Source organism: Geotrypetes seraphini, chromosome 6, assembly GCF_902459505.1.
Source record: "Geotrypetes seraphini chromosome 6, aGeoSer1.1, whole genome shotgun sequence".
In the NCBI taxonomy this organism is placed as follows: domain Eukaryota; kingdom Metazoa; phylum Chordata; class Amphibia; order Gymnophiona; family Dermophiidae; genus Geotrypetes; species Geotrypetes seraphini.
In genome coordinates, this window is record NC_047089.1 from 38,465,684 (window position 1) to 38,486,016 (window position 20,333).

General features: G+C 37.4%; 1 protein-coding gene across 1 annotated transcript in view; it reads right to left on the reverse strand.

Moving 5' to 3' along the window:
• The window catches only part of POGLUT3 (protein O-glucosyltransferase 3), a 41,639-nt gene that overhangs the window by 18,875 nt on the left and 2,431 nt on the right, over positions 1–20,333 (reverse strand). The window contains exons 2-3 of the mRNA XM_033949750.1: positions 13,351–13,548; positions 1,767–2,053 (exon numbers count right to left, since the gene is read on the reverse strand). Coding sequence (XP_033805641.1) covers positions 1,767–2,053; positions 13,351–13,548 — 485 coding nt within the window. The remainder of the gene's footprint in view (positions 1–1,766; positions 2,054–13,350; positions 13,549–20,333) is intronic.

Below are 20,333 nucleotides of genomic sequence, written 5' to 3' on the forward strand. Positions count from 1 at the left end.
GGTTCCCATTTCACGTTGTTTCTCCCCACAAAAAACTCAATCCACAGTGGCCAGTCCCACCTTTGGTAGTGCGCCTTTGTGTTCCTGCTGATCCAAAGGTAGAGATAGCAGGGAAACTTGGTAAAACTGCCTTGGAGACTTATTAGGAATGCTAAATTTTGAAGTCTCAGATGACCTCCCGGCCATACTAATCATACTTCAAGGCACCTAGTACGGTCTTGGTGCTGTTGTAATCTTCTTTGAGGTGCACTGAGTGAGTCAGTGGAAGAGACGGGTTACTTGTTACTGTTATGGAGCAGCACGGCTTTGATGCTCCTGGATGACCTGTCAGTGAAGAGATGCCACTCTTTCGGGTTACAGGTAATTCCAATTGCCTAAACAGATTGGTCACATTGTTGCAGAAGCAGAGCCCATCTTGAAAGGTGAAGAAGGTGGAAAAAGCTTGGCGACAGGTCCTCTGATCTGTGACTGCCACACTTTCATCCAACAAGTTTCACTGCTTGATCCAAGATGTCAAAAGCTCGACATTGGACACTAGATCTTCAACATCTCCCTCACTCTCTGACTGCTCTCTTCTGAAAACAGCTGCTCTCTTTCTGGGGTAGTGGGTATGGGGAGCTCAGGGTAAATGTGGCATCAGGGTGGTACAAGAAGGAATGTCTGGATATGTGATTGCAGATGCCAGTTCAACATTTGGAAGGGTCCACCATGCAAAAGTAGCAGTTGCTTGCTTGGTCAATGGATTCCTGCCAAATTCTTGGAAAAGCAGACCTTCATGGCTCTCTTTTCCCTTCTGTACCATCCTGTAGAAGAACAAAATGAAATTGTGGTAGTGAAAACAAATGTATTTCAGCTATGACTAATGTGTACGAGACTCTCACAAAATATTTCATAAGTGATATATTTTCAAACAAAATTGAAATATTTTTAATTTAAATATTAAAAAAATTAAAACAGTCTAAGAAATTTTATAACAGAAAATTCTGCATCCTAGTGAGAAACAAAATTGTCATACCTTCCAGAGTTTTGGGGGGGAAATACTCGCATGTGAAGTGAGGTGCCCAAGATTTGTCTTGATCCCCCAACATGCATGCCGAAATATGTCTTGTAGGCAATGCACATCTTAGCAGATGCTTCAATGGAGTACTTTTTCCCTCTTGTCTTGATAAATTGGCTGAATTCATAGCAAAATGCATTTGCCAGATATTTGCAGCCTCTGGATGCCATCTATAAAAAGCAGATATGTTACCACTTAGGCAGTTGGAACTGAATTGAGCTAGTGGGTTTAAGATCTCTATAGTTATACTGTACTACTATTTATATTGATGAAAATTTCTAGAAAGTTCTTTAAGTTACTCAAGGGGCCCTTTTACTAAAGCCTTTGGCCAAAATTAGCGCAGTAGGCACCTACTACTGATTTTGGCCCATAACAATTCAGAAATTACCATGGGTCAAAAAATCATGGCTCATAGGTAAATTTCAATGGTTAATTTCAAAATATCAATGTCCTGATCATAAAAGCAAAGTCTGAGGAGATTGCTAGCCATTTTCTAATTAAGGAAGAACACTTATTACCCAGGAACAAAAAAAAAAAATTATGTTACATAGTGAAATTACCCTTCCATAAATGTATGGTGCTGCAAAATATGAACTTCTGTTTCAGGGATGTAAGGAAATACCAAAATGTAATGTCACACTTGTAACATTTGCCTATATTTGGCCTATCTGAACATACAGAATTGAATTTTGATCAAATTATACTGTACCTTCCTTGCTAATGACAACAAAATTTCATCTGAAAACATTTTGAAGTCTGTGTATTTCCCCAGAGTATGACGGTAGATCTGATTATTTAGTACAGTGTAATGAACAATGGCACCACGCTTTTCACCGAATCGCTTTGGGATTTCCTGTAACATCCGCTGCAGATTGATGCTGGGGAATGACTCAAAGTCCTTTGTGATTTGATGCTCCTGAGATGGACAGCTAAGAGCTTTCTGCCAGGTCAAAGGATCCTCTTCAGGACAATCACAGTCCTCATGATAAACTGGTCCTAAACAGAACAAGGAACATCTGCTATTGTTTGTTAAGCAAATTAAGAGGGTGACACATCATCAAACAATATGTATCAGCCCTGGCCAGTAATTCTCTCACTGAGACCTGATTTGGGCACACATCTCCTGTACAAAAATGAGGATGGCCCAATCCCTTGGTCTTTACTCCCAGACCTCAAGGGCTGCCAATGGATCAGGTTTCTATGATATCCCTAAAGAATATGAATAAGAGAGATTGGCATACAACAAAATCTGACCCACTGCCAGCCATTAAGGACCAGGAGTGAAGATCAAGGGCCCTAATTGGTCTTTTTTTTTCTCGCAAATATTTCCTGTCTATTTGAATGACATTCATCAAGAGTAAAGGTTTCAACCAGGCTCCTGGTAAATGGCAGAAGTGAGGTATTACATTACATTAGGGATTTCTATTCCGCCATTACCTTGCAGTTCAAGGCGGATTACAAAAGAATTATCCAAGATGTATTACAACAAGAACTTAAAAAAAAAAAGGGGCGTGGCTTGGAGACGAAGGAGAATGGTCGGGTGACTGAACTGCTCTGTAAAAAAGGCTCAAATAAATAAAATATAGCTACAGAAAAACATTTGAAATTCATTAAAAAGACGAGGATCAACAGCATAATGGCATCGGGTAAGCTGACAAAAGCTAACTCAGTAGGAGGAAGTAATAAAAGATCAAAAATAGAGCCGATAGCCCCCTCTAAAGTTCCATTGCCAACGGATGAGACAGAAGATATTGACATTGTTAAGGAACTGCGGCAGATAAAGGAAATAGTTTTACAAAATGCAAAGAATATACAGGAAGTTAAAGAAGAGCTGGCAGGGCTTAAATTAAGTTTGAAGGTGGTGGATGTTAAAGTGGAGCAATTAGATAAGAGAGTGGAAAAAACAGAAAAAGAAATAGCTCAATGCAAGAGAGACTGTAAAGAAATAGAAATATTAAAGACGGATCTTGAGGACGTTTCCAATCGCGAAAGAAGAAATAATTTAAGGCTGATTGGGATCCCGGAAGGGGTAGAAAAAAATAATCCTATTGCCTTTCTTGAGCAATTTTTACCAAAAATTCTACCTCTGACAGTTAAATTTCCTCTGGAAATAGAGAGGGCGCACAGGGTCCCGACTAAAAGATATGATAATCAAAAGGGTCCGCGTCCTTTAATTTGTAAGCTGCTCCGTTATCAACATGTGGAGGAAATTATAAGACTGGCAAAAGAAAATAAGACCTTGAAGTGCCAGGATTCTAAAATATATATAGTGCCAGATTTTGCAAAAGCAACAGCTCAAAAAAGGAAAAAATTGCTTGAATTGAGACCACAGCTTAGAGCGATTGGAGCAAGGTACGGTTTAATGTACCCAGCTATTATGAGGGTCACTTTTGCAAATAAAACTTCAAACTTTGATGATCCTTTGAAATTAAAAGAATTCTTAGAGCAATGTGAACAGCCTATGAATACATAAACTGAGACTAGAATTTAACAGAAGGATTGAAGTAAGAAATACTTTGATTCTGAGATGTTTGTTTGTTTTTTTTTCCTCTCTTCATTTGATTTTTTATTTGTTTTGATTGGTTTCTGATATAGAATATTTTATGGAGAATTGGACTTTGGGAGTTACAGTTAAAAATGGAACAGATTTGAATTACTGATGGAACTGAATGGAAGGATGTGGATGCAAGGATTCTATGATGACATCATTCCACATGCTATGAATCTCAGGGATATTAATGTGAATGAACATTCTGATGTCTCTGATTGAGGTGGATATTAAAAGTTAAATATAAACTAAGAATGACTGGCTCTAATTGTTGAAATTAGGCTCCCTACAGAAGTTAGGGCAGTTTTAAGTAACATTTCCAGCCCTTTATCTGATATTGATGTTCCAGGCAACAAACAGCAATTTATAGGATCCTGCTATAGACTCTTTTTGAAGTGCTGGAATATATTGATGTCAGCTTTATAACATTCTTGACACTTTAGTATTGAATATAGTCTAGCTGAGGTCAAAGAGCACTTTATATTAATGGAAACACTCATGATTTCAAAGATTAAGGAAAGGGCGGTAGATGATACACTTTACAGGAAAAGAGGTGGTTTAAACAGAAAAAGAATTGTATTGGATGATTACTTGAACTGCGCTAAAAAAGGAAAAGAATTTGGAAATATGAAGGAGACAGAAGCCTGATTGCAGATAAATCCTAAATTTTAAAGAGAATATAAACTTATTATAAAAAAAAGCAAGTTGTTTGGAAGAAGAAGTGACTTGAAAGAAGTGAAAGAAAGATCAAGGAAAGTATGAGAAGTAAAGGATAAAGCAGTATCTAAACAGGATTTAAGAATAATTTCACTATGAATTGACTGTAAAGCAAAGAACATCAGATTTCTTTTGGATTGACTCTTCAGTGTATGAATGACTCTGTAGAAACATAGATGACAATTTAAATATAATGAAACTGGAAAGTGTGGTTGGATTTATTCAGACTTTTAATATGACTATAATATATTAAAGGAACTGAAACTGTTTAGGGATTTTAAAAAAAAAGGGAATGAACGATAAAAATGGATGCATAATAGTGATGAATTAGTTAAAACAAGCAGCTGATATAAAGACATGAAGAATTGAAGAGATGGGAAGAAGCTAAATATGCTTGGAGAGTTTTTCTACACAAAGCGGAAGATTGATGAAATTGTTTATTTATGATATATAATGATATATTTTAATATCACTTTAATGTTTAAGGTTAAGAAGGTGATTTTAGATTAATTAAAGGGGGTATGCAATTAAAAAATTGAATAATTTATTAACATATAATTGTTTTCACAGGAATACAATAATATTGATTTATTTATTTGTAGTAAATTCAATTTAATATTAAAAGATATTGGTATAAGAAAATGAGTTTCTTGGGCATGTGAGGGAAAGATTCTGAATCTATAGATGTTTTATAATTTAAAGATAAGTGGGGAGGGGAGTGAGGGTGTAAGAAGAAAAGGGAATGGAGGAAAAAGGGTGGAATGAGGAGGGAAAACAAAAGAAAAAAAAATAAAAAATAAAAAAAAATAAAAAAAAAAAAGGGGAAGGAGGGGAAGAAATAAAAAAAAAAAAAAAAAAAAAAAAATGAAATTTGAACTTAGTATTATATTATATAATGTAGCTTATTAAGAGTGATAAATGATGTATATGCCAGAGCCTGAAGGGAGCTTTTTGTCACCTGATTATATATGAGCGTTTCCAAGTTTGCATTATTAATTGGGGGGGGGGAAGGGAGGGAGTAGGGAGGGGAATGGGAGGAAGAGATGTTGGTATAGTATTTATTAAAGATTTTGTGAATTGGGGGAAATATGTTGATAGAGAGATAGGGAGGTGTTGGGGGGAAGGGGACCGAGATAATTTACAGTATGGATATAAGGAAAAAGAATATAATATGATATTAAAGTGGAGATTCTTAGATATTAAATTTTTATTTGTGAAATGACTTTCAAAATATTTTCTTTAAATGTTAATGGCCTGAATCACCCAGTAAAAAGGAAAAAGGTAATGTCATATATCAAACAACAGAATATAGATATATGTTTTCTGCAGGAGACACATTTGTCTGGGATAGAGTCTATGAAGCTGTCAGATAATTGGATAAAACAATGTTTATTTGCACCAGCGATAAAAAAAAAGGCAGGAGTAGCAATATTGATAAATAAAAAATGTCCAGCAACGTTTAATATGATTAAGGCAGATCCTCTAGGAAGATGGGTACTTGTTGACATGAGCATGGGCAATAATACAATGGCGTTGTTAAATGTATATGCCCCTAATTCGAATCAAAGTGAATTCTTTAAGTCTCTACAACAATTAATTTTACCACTGGCTACTACTAATTTAGTGGTGGCTGGGGACTTCAATGCTGTTATAGATCCAATAATGGATAAAAAACCAAGTAGAATTATGAAATCAATGGGGTTAGATAATTTGATACAATCATGTAATTTAAAAGATATATGGCGTATTCTTCATTTTAATGATCGGGAATTTACATTTTGTTCACATGTTCATCAATCATTTTCAAGAATTGATTATATTTTTGTTTCAGATCAGATAGTACAGAAAGTTGTAAAAGCTGACATAGAACCAATAATAATATCTGATCATGGTGGTGTGTGGATAGAAGTTAATTTAGTAGATCAAGATAATTCTAAACCGGTATGGAGGTTTGATAATGCATTGCTTGCTGATTCTAAATTTTGCACAGAATTTCAAACTAAAATTAATGAATATTTTTTGCTTAATGATTTAGAGGAAATGTCGATTGGAATTTTATGGGATGCTTTCAAAGCAACTATGAGAGGACAAATTATATCATATTCTGCATATAAAAAGAAACAGCTAAGAAAGCAATATGTAAATTTGGAAAAAGAAATTAAAAATTTGGAATTAAAATTGGTTAATAAATGGGAACAGGAGACATTTCAAATTTTGAAAAAAAAAAAATGTGAATATAATGAAATTTCCTCTGGGTTAGTAAGGAAAGATATTTTTGCTCAACAAGCGATATATTATGGTAGTGCAAATAAGGCTGGAAGATTATTGGCAAATTATTTAAAAGCAAAGAAAAGGAAGGAAAAAATAAACATAATTAAGGATGAGTTAGGCAATTCACATTCTCAAATTGGAAATATATTAAAACAATTTTTAAAATATTATAAGTCACTGTATTCTTCGGAGTCTTATTTAAATAAAGAGAAAGATGGGTTGGATTTTTTGAGTTTAATTGAAGGTCCTAAGGTTCCTGATCATATAAAAGGAAGTTTAGATAAACCTATATCATTAAAAGAGTTACAAATGGCATTGAAATCCCTTAGAGTTGGGACCGCTCCAGGTGGAGATGGATTTACAGTAGAGTTTTATAAAGAATTTCAAATTTCCCTATTACCATATTTATTAAAATTATATCAGGATCAACTGAATAAAGGTTGTATATCAGGCACTATGGCAGAATCTTTAACTATTGTTTTGCCAAAGCCAAATAAAGATCCAACATTGGTGTCAAATTACAGGCCTATATCTTTAATAAATGTAGATGGTAAATTATTAGCTAAGATTTTAGCATTAAGATTGGCTAAAGCTCTTCCGCATATAATAGGAATGAATCAAACTGGATTTGTTGCTCAGAGACACTCTTCTAATAATACTAGACTGGCATTTCAGATGTATTATTTAACAAAACAAATTAATGATCCGGCTTTTTCGGTATCACTAGATGCTGAAAAGGCTTTTGATCGTGTAGAATGGAATTTCATGTATCAAGCTATGGAGTGGTTTGGTATTGGATCCGGATTTATACAAATGATTCAAACACTGTATAGCTCCCCAACTGCTCGCTTATATATAAATAATAATATTTCAGATGCTTTTAAGTTGCAGAGGGGAGTTAGACAAGGTTGTCCATTATCTCCTTTGCTCTTTGATATAGTTCTTGAACCCTTATTATTAGCTATTCGACAGGCAAAGGACATACAGGGTATTCCATGTGCTGGAGTGGAATATAAAGTATCTGCTTATGCAGATGACATCTTGCTTCATTTGAGAAATCCGGAAACAACAATTCCATGTCTACTGAAGGTAATAGATACATTTGGAAAGTTCTCAGGATACAAAATAAATTGGACTAAATCAGAGATTTTACCTTTAAATGTGCATTGTACAAAAGGTATATTTGATTCTTTCCCTTTTATATGGAAAGAGGATGGAATAAAGTACTTAGGTATTTGGTTGAATAAAACACTCGAAGAGACAATGAGAATAAATCAAAAAATTTTATTACAAAAAGTAACAGAGATGTGTGAGCAATGGAATCCTTTACATTTGTCCTGGTGGGGAAGAGTTCAAACTGTTAAAATGATGATTTTGCCTGTGGTTTGCTATCAATTGGGAATGATACCAGTGTTTTTTCAGGGGTCTTTCTATAAAAAATTAAATAGTATTCTGGTTAAATTTATTTGGCTGGGTAAAATTGCAAGAGTGGCTTTAGTGTCTTTGCAAAGACCAATTGAGGAGGGTGGGGTAAATTTTCCCAATTTTTATAGGTATCATCAAGCCTATATCATGCGCCAAGGTATATATTGGGTCCTCCCAGAGCTTTTGGAACAATTACCAGAGTGGTTAAAGATGGAGAGATCACTTATCTTTCCACTTAGGCTTGATCTTTTGCTTGGTATAAAAGTGCCTAGAATACGTAGGGACAATAGAGTATTAATGGATACTTGGAAAACATTAAGGTTTATAGACAAATTAACTACTGATTCTATTTTAAAATCGAAACAACAGACTATTTGGGTAAACTCCAAGATACAAATAGGCGGGTTTAAGGTTGTCTGGAAAGATTGGATTAAAGCAGGTATAAGATCATTAACGGAAATAATTGATAATGGTAAGATGCTTGAATTTTCACAATTGCAACATAAATATGGTCTGAATAAAAAACAAAGTTTTAAGTGGTTGCAATTGAAGCAGGCTATTCAGGTGGGGTTCCCTGAATGGAAATCTTTAAATGATCATTACAGCTTAGAATTCTTATGTTTCCAGGCAGATTTTCTGGGTCATCAGGCCGCAAAGTGGTATAAAATTATATCTAATTATTTGAATAAGAAGCCTAAAAATGGATTAAGAGATATTTGGAGCATTGAGATTAAGCATCAGATTAATGCATCTCAATGGCCACGTATTTGGTCTTGGAGAATTAAAGGTACGATGTCAGCATCTATTAGGCAAACATGGTTCTTTTTGTTGCATAGAGCATTCTGGACCCCTACTAGATTACAAAAATTAGATTGCTCTAAGTCTAATAGATGCTGGCATTGTAAAATTGAAGTTGGAACTTTAGACCATCTTTTATTTTATTGTCCATAAATTCAGGCATTTTGGATATCAATCTGGGATCAAGTCAACATATTGATGGAGAGTCATGTGGCATTATCCTATGACACAGTGGTTTTTGGAATGTGTATGAGGGCCAAATGCCAAATATCTGCAGCAAACAATAAATTATTGATGATTCTTACTGGTGTGGGAATTCAGCAAATAACAACTAATTGGAAAGACTGTTCTAGACTGAATTGTAGTTTCTGGTGGAACTCAGTTTGTCATATGTACAAGATGGAAAGATTTCTTGCAGTACAAAGGGGGTATTTTAAAAGGTTTCAAGAGGTGTGGAGGCCATTAATTGATTATTATAATGATTAAGATTTATTCTTTTTCCTTAGAGGATAATTTATAAAAATGGGGTGGGGTGGGGGGGATAAGATAATTTAGTTAGCTAGCGGTATATTTCAACTGATTAATGGATATAAGAAACATGGTATATAGGTATGAATAGAAAAGGAAAGAGGATAAATTTATTGGAAATATGTTGTTATGAAATATAAGGGGATATATGTACTATGATGAGATATATATTGTTGTGCATTACTTTGTATAATAAAATGAATAAAGAGTTTGAGGAAGAAAGGGTGGGGGGAGGGACAGATTTAATGTAAGATTAATTGTATTATGAAAGAGGGATGTATAAGTATGTATAAGTTTGGATGAAATATTTTGTTGATATGGGAAGGGATGGGAGGTGGATGGGGGGTATTAAAACATGTATAATAATATTGTTTAAGAATGTCAAGTGAGTCATGTGAATTAATTGTAATAATATTGTACACTTGTTGAAAGAAATAAAAAGGAATAAAGATTAAAAAAAAAAAAAAAAAAAGAACTTACAAAAAAAAAAAAAAAATTGGTCATTTTCAAAAAGAGTAAGAAATGGGTAAGGTTATTTGTTTGGGGTAGTTGGCTTTAGTGAGAGGTGGAGTTGGAGACTTGCGGTATTATTTCTTTTTTCAGAGTTTTCTTGAAGAGTATGGTCTTTATTTCTTTTCTAAAACTCTTGTAGTCGAGGGATGCCGTCAGTAGATTGGCGATTTGGTTGTCTTTTTGGCTGCTTGAGTGGCCAGGAGGTATGAAGAGCAAAAAGCATCTATTTCTCCCAAGATTTCCCACTTCCGAAGAAGGGGTCAGTTCTGCAGAACACTTTTTTTTGTTGTTGTTAATATTAAAAAATAAAATGGCATAAAAGTAAAGACTGACAATTTAAATGCTCCTTTGGATTTAAAATATAAAATAGCAAATATATTCATACAAGCTGATTATATAAACTGTATTGATTCCAAAGACAATTTTTTCTTACTGGAAAAAAACGGTTTCTAAGCCACAGAAGCCTCTATATTGAAAACTGTACTTCAACAAACACACTCTGGATCTTTTTGCAACACATACCATTTCTGAACGTCCATGAAATTTCACAGATGTGCTAGCTGTTATTCTTTGGATAAAAGGGAAAAGCATAGGAATAGAGCTTGCCTGCTTTGTCTGGGGAAGGGGCAAGAGGTGTGGAGGGACATCAAATGGGAGGTAGGATGAGGACTTTCTCTGCCTGACCAGTGCAAGTGCATCAAGCACCCAAGGTGAACCTTCAGCTTTGCACCTCTATTTAGTTTAAATCTTTTTATTGATAATTCAATGTACATAAACAGTACAAAATTACAAAGGAATCAGAAATCCAAAGATATAGGAAGCACAACTGAATCAGATACAGTGCAAAGACAAGGCAGCATTCGACCCCAGTTATACCCTTATTACAGACCCAAACCCCAAGTATGGCACCCCAGCAGTTAAACAAAACCCCTATTGAGATCCCGCTAAAGATTCAGGGCTCCTTTTACAAAAGGTGCGCTAGCAGTTATAGCACACGTTTAGCGCGCGCTAAAATGCCACGCGAGCTAGCCGCTACTGCCTCCTTTTAAGCAGGCGGTAGTTTTTCGTCTATCGCGCGCTAATTTTGTGCGTGCGCTAAAAACGCTAGCACACCTTAGTAAACGGAGCCCTTAATCTCCTCGCCAACGGTGGAGGCAACCTATTAGGATGGGTGTGTGCTCGCAAACCCATTAAGTACTAGGCTTCTTGCGCTCGGTGAAAGTGTTTGCACCTCTGTTTAATTAACTGTCAGGCCCCTGGGGGTTCATAGACAACCCCGCGAAAGACAAAGGCGCGCGCCGACAACTGAGCGCAAGACAGAGGCGCGCGCCGAAGAAAATTACAGTTTTTAGGGGATCCGACGGGGGTTTTTGTTGGGGAGCCCCCCCAGTTTACTTAATAGAGATCGCGCCGGCGTTATGGGGGGTTTGGGGAGTTGTAACCGTCCACATTTTACTGTAAACTGAACTTTTTCCCTAAAAACAGGGAAAAAGTGAAGTTTTAAGTAAAATGTGGGGGGTTACAACCCCCCAAGCCCCCCACAAAGCGGCGCGATCTCTATTAAGTAAGGTGGGGGGGTTCCCCCCCATACCCCCCCCGTCGGAGCCCTAAAAACAGTAATTTTGTGCGGCGCGCACCTCTGCGCTGTGCTCAATTGTCTGGGCGCGCTTTTGACCCGACACCGCCTCTGGGTCCTCTGCTTAGATTTTTGATTGTTAAAATCAACAATCAGATTACCCCCAACCCAATCCCTCCCAGAACAACCCGCTAAAGACATGTAATTGGACGTCATATTTTAAAATATTACTCTGCTCTGTGTGTGACTAGGGCCACTAACAGGGCAGTTCTATAAATGTCAACCAAATCTGGGTGCTAAAATGCAAGACATATACGGCGCCGTGTACACACCTTTCAGTGCTTTAGAAATGATAAATAGCAGTAGTGCATTACGGGAGCGCCTTCGCCGACACGCCATGTTTCAAAATTTTCATCAGGGTCGGGGCTCCCACCCCAACATTAGCAGGCAGTTCTCATGTCGCGCTCCAGTGAGTATCTGGCTGCTAATGTTGGGCTGGGAGCCTCGACCCTGATGAACATTTTGAAACGTGGCACGTCGGTGGAGGTGATCCCGTAATGCACTTTAAGAATAAGATGTAATGTAATGTAATTTATTTCTTATATACCGCTACATCCGTTAGGTTCTAAGCGGTTTACAGAAAATATACATTAAGATTAGAAATAAGAAAGGTACTTGAAAAATTCCCTTACTGTCCCGAAGGCTCACAATCTAACTAAAGTACCTGGAGGGTAATAGAGAAGTGAAAAGTAGAGTTAGAGGAAAAATAAAATAAAAATAAACATTTTAACAAGATAGCATTGATCTAAATACTTTGGAAGGTAGAAGAGAGGAGAGAAAGGAATAGAAGCAGAAGGGGGAGCCGTTGAACAGTAGAATTCTGGAGAAATTTAAATGATAGAAATAGAACAAAACAAAGACAAAAGGCAAAACAATAGATAAGATTAAAGATAAATCATAAGCTGGAAAGAAAAATAAAATAAAATAAAAGATAAGTTCTTATGCATCTTCTATCCATTACTGCTAAGTTTGCACAAAAAACTGCTGCATTTGCACTTTATATATAAGAAGAAAAAGTTAATAAAATATACAAAAAAAATATCCATTGAAGATATTGGCTCATATTATCCTTCTATGAACTCTAAATAAAGGAAAGTGAGCCCTGTGAGGATTCTACACACTTTAGAAAAATATTCAGTGGTTTTTAAGATAGTACTATGAATATGTTTTGATATGCTGGGAAGATTTGGTGAACTTTGGTTTCTCTTGACATACAGAATGACATGGGGACAAATTTGTCCCCGTCCCCGCAGGAACTCAATTTCCCCAACCCTGTCCCATTACCTGTAAGCTCTGCCTTAGCCAAACCAGTCCCGAGCACTTATGATTTTAAAGTGTTTGAAGCTTGTTGTAGATGTGGACAGAGCTTGCAGGAATGGGGCAAGGACAGGAAAAGAACTTACTGGGATTGGACAAGAAAATGAGATCCCACGGGGACAGGAAAAAAAATTTGTCAACACATCAGACAGAGTATTTGTGACCCTTGAGGCAGGCAGTTTACCTGCTGAAACACAGCCCTGCATCGGGTCTTAAAGCTAGGACTAATGGATTTCTAAAATAAATGTCTGCATGTGGGTCTTCAACCCCCATCCTTTCCTGGAAGCAGAGAACTACTGGCAGGTTCCAGGGCTGCACCACTCCTTAAACTAGAAATGACATCACTGAATTGTCAGTGTTCTCTGGCTCCATCTGCTGTTGGGGAGCGTTACTCACTCATCTGGACTTGTCTGGCAGGATGATAAAGAAACCAGTACATATATATATTTTTTTAATGTACATTGAGTTATACCTTGCTTTGAGCACATCCTGCACAAAAGTGAGTAACAAACTTTTAAAATTAATAGATGATGAAATTACCTTTTAAAATGTAAGGAGATTGAGCCACATGTTTCTCACCATAAAGCACTTCAATCAAGAGTCCTTCCTGGACAGTGCCATACATCCGATACCGCATAAGAAATGAGCCATCATTTCTGTCCAGAGGGCTAGGCGCATGGATCCTGATGTATTCTTTTGGTGACAGTGCTTTGATTACCACACTAAAAGTTGATTTTCCTATTTTTTTATAGTACGAAAAGAAGAAAAGCATAATTAACTTAAAATTTTTTAGAGCTACTATTTTTTTTTTGTAAAGTAGCATTCAAAAAGGGCAGAACATAGAGTATGAAATGTTGATATATGATATTCAAAGTATCAGCTCTCACAAAACTGCACAAGGACTCAAGTATTCAACTCACAGAGTCCCCCATCCCATTTCTCCACATTCTCTTCTGTCAAGTAATTAATGAAACTTTCTCACAAGCAGCCAAAACAAACACCAGATCAGGCCATATATCAAATTTTTGTTAAACATAAAATATCTTTATGCGTCATACAAATTTGATATAAGGCCTAATCTGGTGGACAGGTCCAAGCAGTATACATAGACTTGGAAAGAAACACCAGATTTAAAGAGGACAGATGCCAGCGTTCAGGTCACACACAAACGTCAAGGGGTAACGTTCTAATGAACAGCAAATGTAGGCAATGAACTGGGCAAACTGCTGAGCCCTGTAACCAAACAACTGAGTGAAATAATGTATTTTCAGCAGGCTTTTTATTTTATTTTTTTTAAATTCTTTATTCATTTACAAAACTTTCATTTAAGTGTAACAGAAATACAATCACTTTACACTATAACATCACTTACTGACCCATCACATCAAATATCCCCCTCCCCTAAATCCATCATTAGAACTTTAGCATAAGATAACATTAAGTATCTCCCCCCTCCCACCCCCACCTTGGACATTTATGAAGAAAATGGAAAAGAAAAATTAAAATTTAATCTGTATAATATTTTGCTAATGGCTCCCAAACATCATTAAACTTCTTAAAGTGCTCCTGCTACATAGCAATCACTCGTTCCATTTTTAAAATATGGCATAATGAATTCCAAAAACTATAATATAAGGAAGCTCGACTCGGTTTACAACAATTAGATAAAAACTAAAGAAAATGTACAATGATTAAATAAAAACTAAAGAAAGTAATAGCAAAAAGCTTCAAAGAGATTAGTTTTCAAAATATTTGGCAAAAAGAAAAGTTTTTAGAAATTTACGGAAAGATTGGAAAGAACTGGGGCTCCTCAGAATTAAGGGGAGTTCATTCCATAGTTGAGAAAGTTTGAAAGCCAGAGACTGAATGAAGATCTTAACTCCTTTAATTCCTTTTCTAGAAGGAAGGGAGAGTTTGAATTGTTGGATGCCTTTTGCAAAGGAAAATCTGTAAGCATTCCATAATGAGGGAACGAAGGAAATAAAAATGGCATATAAAATTTTGAAAGAGATGCATGCACATTTAAATTGAATTCTAAGATAAACCGGGAGCCGATGAAGACTCGTGAGCAAAGGGGTCACATGGTCAAATTTACTTTTTCCAAAGATCAGCTTTGCAGCAGTATTCTGGATTAATTGTTCGGTTTACAATACTAAAATACTGTACATTCACAGAGAATTACAATTCAATTATTTAAAAAATGTATCAAAGAGATATATTTTTATCAATTTCCTAAAAATTAGATATTAGAGCTTAAAATCAAATTACCAAAGCTCTTATCCAACAAAGCCGCTTAATAGGTGAGAATTCTATTAAAAAACCAATTGTATAAACAACCTTTTACCGAAGGGAAAGCAAATAGTCTGGAATTACGAGTAAAGCGCTTTGAGGGGCATAATCAAAAGGAATGTCTAAGTCCGTTTACGTCCATCTCACAAGTCGTCCAAAAGTTAAAAAGAGTCTAAGACACATTTTCAAAAGAGACGTCCAACTTTTTTTTACTTTCGAAAATCGTCTAATTATACATCCTGCCGATATGATCGTCCAAGCCGCTAAATCGTCTATCTTTATACCACATTTCCGTCCAACTTTCCGTCCAAGTCCAAAACGCCAAGAACAAGCCCTGTTGGACGTGGGAGAGGTCTGCAAAGTGATGAATTGAACACCCAGACATGCCACCTAAATAGTGGGGTACCTTATAGGGCACTGCTGTGAACTTCACAAAAAGGGTGCCATGGCTTCTCCTCACTACAGCTCCCTTATAGGTGACGGTGAGCCCCCCAAACCACCTCCAGCATCCCCTAGACCCACTTATCTACCACCCCAATAGCCCTTATGGCTTCAGGAGCCACTTATATGCCAGTCAAAAAGGGTTTTGGGGGTATGTAGGGGAGTGCACACGTTTAAGTATCAATGCAGTGATTACAGGGGCTTATGGGCATGGGTCCTCTTCTCTATGGGTCCCTAACCCACCCCCAAGATGACTTAAGCTGCCTCTGGGCTGGACGACTAGGCTTTCCTATGCCAAGACGGCCAGGTGATGATGGTCTGGAGGCTGAAATTTAAAGTTGTGAATAAAATTGTTATGGGGTGGGGGGGGGGGGTGACCACTGGGGTAGTGTGTGGGGGTCTGTGTTATGTGTTTGAAGTGCTTATCTGGTGACTTTAGGTGGGTTTTTGTGACTTAGACCATGTTTTACATTGTCTAAGTCACAATGTCCAAGTTCCGTCTAGGCTCTGTTGTTAAACTTTCGGTTATACATGCTGTACGACTAAGTCTAAGCCGGCCTACGTCCCGCCCAACTCCCGCCCTCGACACACCTCCCGAAACGCCCCATTTAGCTTTGGACGTTGAGCAGCACTATGAAAGCCTAGGTCGTTTAGAAATACATCTAAAACCCGGTTTTATTATCGGCACTTGGACGTTTTTGAGAAATGTTCATCCAAGTGCCGACTTAGGCCGGTTTTTGGACGTTTTTCTCTTTCGATTATGAGCCCCTTTCTGTTAAACTTAATATAATCAATGAAATAGGTAGGCACCAGACCATGCAATGTCTTATAACAAATACAACTCAATTTAACTAATATTAGCCTCTGGTAATATTCTGATACTTGAATGAATTTCTTCAGATTGAATATCAATCGGACAGGTGTGTTCAGAATAATTTGAATCCTTTCAATGCTCTTTTTGCATGAAGCTAAATAGATCATGTTACAATAATCTAAAGTACTTAGGACTAATGATGGTACCAAAAGCCTAAAGGCATTAAAATTGAAGTAAGATCTAATAGTCCAAAGTTTCCACAACAAGAAATAACATTTTTTAAACTAGAGAATTAATTTGTACATCTAATGATAAATCGTGACCTCAAAATTACACGGTTCTAACTGTACTGAAAGTCATTCTCACAATTAGAACCTTGTAATCCCATGCATAGACTAGTTTCTGTACATAGAGCCATGTGATTTCTTATGAAATGAAGGAACGGTTAAGTTGCAATAAATCCTCGTGAGTGTTGTAACATCTACATGTCAGATAGAACCCGGAAGTCATTGGATTAAAAAATACTGAAAATTGTCACTTAGAACCCTGTAATTCTAAGGTCGCAAAATTACAATCCAAATAGATCCCTAAGATTTTGATAACTGGTAGAACAGGATACACTATCCTGTTCAATTTCAGTGCATCTTCTTTAAACTTATTAAATGTTGATGCTAAAAAGAATTTTGTTTTGTTAGGATGAAGTTTTAACTTGAAGTCTTTCATTAAAGATTCCACTGAACGAATGATAAGAGGATATAAACTGAAAAGTGTCCACTGAAAAGTTGGACAATAGTTATATCGTCCGCATAAAGTTTAATTTCTGAGAGAGGATAACCTAGCTCCCAGAGAGGTTACATAGAGATTAAAAAGTGTAAGGTAAACACGGAATGGGAATAGGAACCAGTGAGTGAAGACAAAGAAATAACAGTGTAATACGATCAAGCTGTTTAGCATGGCAAAGAAATCTAACTGTAGAGTTACGGAGAGCGTGAAGACGTTTGAGTGGAGGCAATACCTGCATAATAGGAATTACAATAATCTAGTTGGAAACAGGAAAAGCGTGAATAAGATTTGTAGAGCTTGATCTTTTGGAGCCACACATTCCTTTTTACGCGGGTTTTCAGGATTTCCCCAATGAATATGCATTGAAAGCAATGCATGCATATAAATCTCATGCATATCCACTGGGGAAATCCTGAAAACCCGACTGGATTGCGGCCCTCGAGGAGGGACTTTGAGACCCCTGGATTACAGTGTCTTCATAAACTGTATAGCTCAGGGATCTCAAAGTCCCTCCTTGAGGGCTGCAATCCAGTCAGGTTTTCAGGATTTCCCCAATGAATATGCACTGAAAGCAGTGCATGCACATAGATCTCATGCATATTCATTGGGGAAATCCTGAAAATCCGACTGGATTTCGGCCCTCAAGGAGGGACTTTGAGACCCCTGGTATAGCTGCTAGGACATCTTTCATTTCAGTGAAAGCCTGATTCAGTCAGGCTTTTCTTATGTTCTTATGACTGCCTCTGCCCCACCCCTACCAATTATCCCATGAGCGTTTCTCTGTGGCCACTGATCTTAGGGCTCCTTTTACAAAGGTGCGCTAGTGTTTTTAGCACGCGCTACCCGAAAAACTACCGCCTGCTCAAGAGGAGGCGGTAGCAGCTAGCGCCTGCGGTATTTTAGCGCACGCTAAAACTGCTAGCGCGCCTTTGTAAAAGGAGCCCTTAATGTTCCCAATAGTTGTTGTTCCCAATAGTTGTTGTTTTTAAACTATCATATGGTCAAACACAAAATGACTTGCAAAATCTAATATTAATATCACATAATAATAGATTAAGGGCTCCTTTTACAAAGGTGCAGTTAGGGCTTTAAGGCGTGGAATAGCATGCGCTGAACTGCCGTGCGGCTAGACCTTAACACCAGCATTGAGCTGGCGTTAGTTCTAGAAGCGTAGCGCGGGTTTAGCGCATGGTAATTTCGTGCGTGCGCTAATTTCTTTAGCACACCTTAGTAAAAGGAGCCCTAAGTTCTGCTGGGCGATTTTTGGACTTATCTTACCCTAGTCTAAAAGAAGCCAGTTATAAAAACAATATTTTCACTTACTTTTCAATATCTAGCAGCTAAAATTTGGAATCAAGCTAACAGTAGAATTAGAAAGATTGACAATTATGGCTTATTTTGTTAACATCTCAAAGGAATTTTTATTCTCCAAATATGTTATTAGTGAGAAATTGATGTCAATAACGTGGATACGATATTGTTGTAATTCCTGGGAATGCTCAGCTTCTTTCATGTAAGCTGCATCAAGTTGTATTGTATTGCATCCTTTTACTAAATAAATAATCAAGATCTATCCAGTTATCTGAGTTATTAGGAGGTACTCCCTCTCTTCTCATTCTTTTTCAAGGGTCCCGCGGCAATAAGGGGGCATCTGTGGAAAATCAGGGGTGGGAAACTGCACGGGGACACTAGGAAATTCTTTTTCACTGAAAGGGTGGTTGATCGCTGGAATAGTCTTCCACTTCAGGTTATTGAGGCCAGCAGCGTGCCTGATTTTAACGCCAAATGGGATAGACACGTGGGATTCTATTCACAGAGAAAGGTAGGGGAGGGTCATTGGGGTGGGCAGACTAGATGGGCCATGGCCCTTATCTGCCGTCTATTTCTATGTTTCTATGTTACTTATGATCTAATCATATTTTGATTGTAGGCTTAGCTAAAATTAACATACAAGGTTCACAACTTTTCCATGACACATTAAATTTTGTGGTTTTTTTGGGGGGGAGGACTGGATAAAATGAGGATCCTGCGGATCTAAAGCACATGGCCTTAAAAAGAAAGCGGCCATGGCATGGGGTCTGCAGGGATTTTCGTTTGGATTCTCACAGATCCTGCTCACTCCATATATCCTGGTTTTCACCCCTTGGATCTCATGGATCCCGCTCACCCCACGGATCCTCATCTTACCCCACGGATCCTCATCTTGCCCCCCTCTAGTGGGAACCTTGAGGTCTGCAGACCCCACACCTTGGCCGCTTTCGTTTTAAGGCCATGCACTTTTAGTTCCATGGGGGTCCTGGGGTTTTTTGTTTTTTATGATTCAGGGCCTGTCATTTTTTCACCAATTTATAGAAACAGAATCATAATACAGGATTCGTCATGTAAACACCCCCCTCACCTCAATGTGCTGTAACAGATGAGCTGGGGAAAGAAGCAAATGGACATGCCTTTTCTAAGTAGTTACATTTTGATACAAGAAGTATTTTACAAGGTTCTGCTGGAGATTTAAAATGGTTACATATCCTTTATTCTTAGAGATACAAGTGTTTTACTGGGAATTGGAGGTGACCCTCAACTGCTAAATCTACACTAGCAGATAAAATTATAGAATTGGAGTTTTATAGTTAGTGAAGGTATTTGGCTAGTGGTGAGAACGTTTTACTAAAACTAGGCACAGTTCCGTTGGACACTTTCTTTAATTTTTTTCTTACTTTGGCTTCCTGCGTATCCCAAAACTTTTGCACTTTGAAATGAATGTGCTTGACCTCTCTCAACTGCTTCTGCCATTGGCACAGTTCTTGAATTTGACTAGAGCAGCGCATCCGATAACCTCTCCAGAATGACTGAATATTTAAGGCAGCCTCGTCTTCTGTTATTAACAGGGAGAGCGGAATTGGTGGTCTATGATGCTCCTTTAATCTCTATGCCACAAATGAGATGTTGGGGAAATCTACAAAGGCTTCATCTTTTCGGGTTGAAGTTGTATAGCCATTCTGTGAGGAAATCACAGGCAACAAATTTTGTTCTCTTTCGCTCAAAACACTTCTCCTTTTCTGCCTCATGCAGCATTTCCTGGTTTTAACTTCTACCCTTCCTGCTTTCTTTTCCCCACAGCTATTGCCATTCTCCATGCATTCCTCAGCTCAGAAGTCCCTAGTAGAAAATGACAAATTTGTCCCCATACCCGCAGGAACTC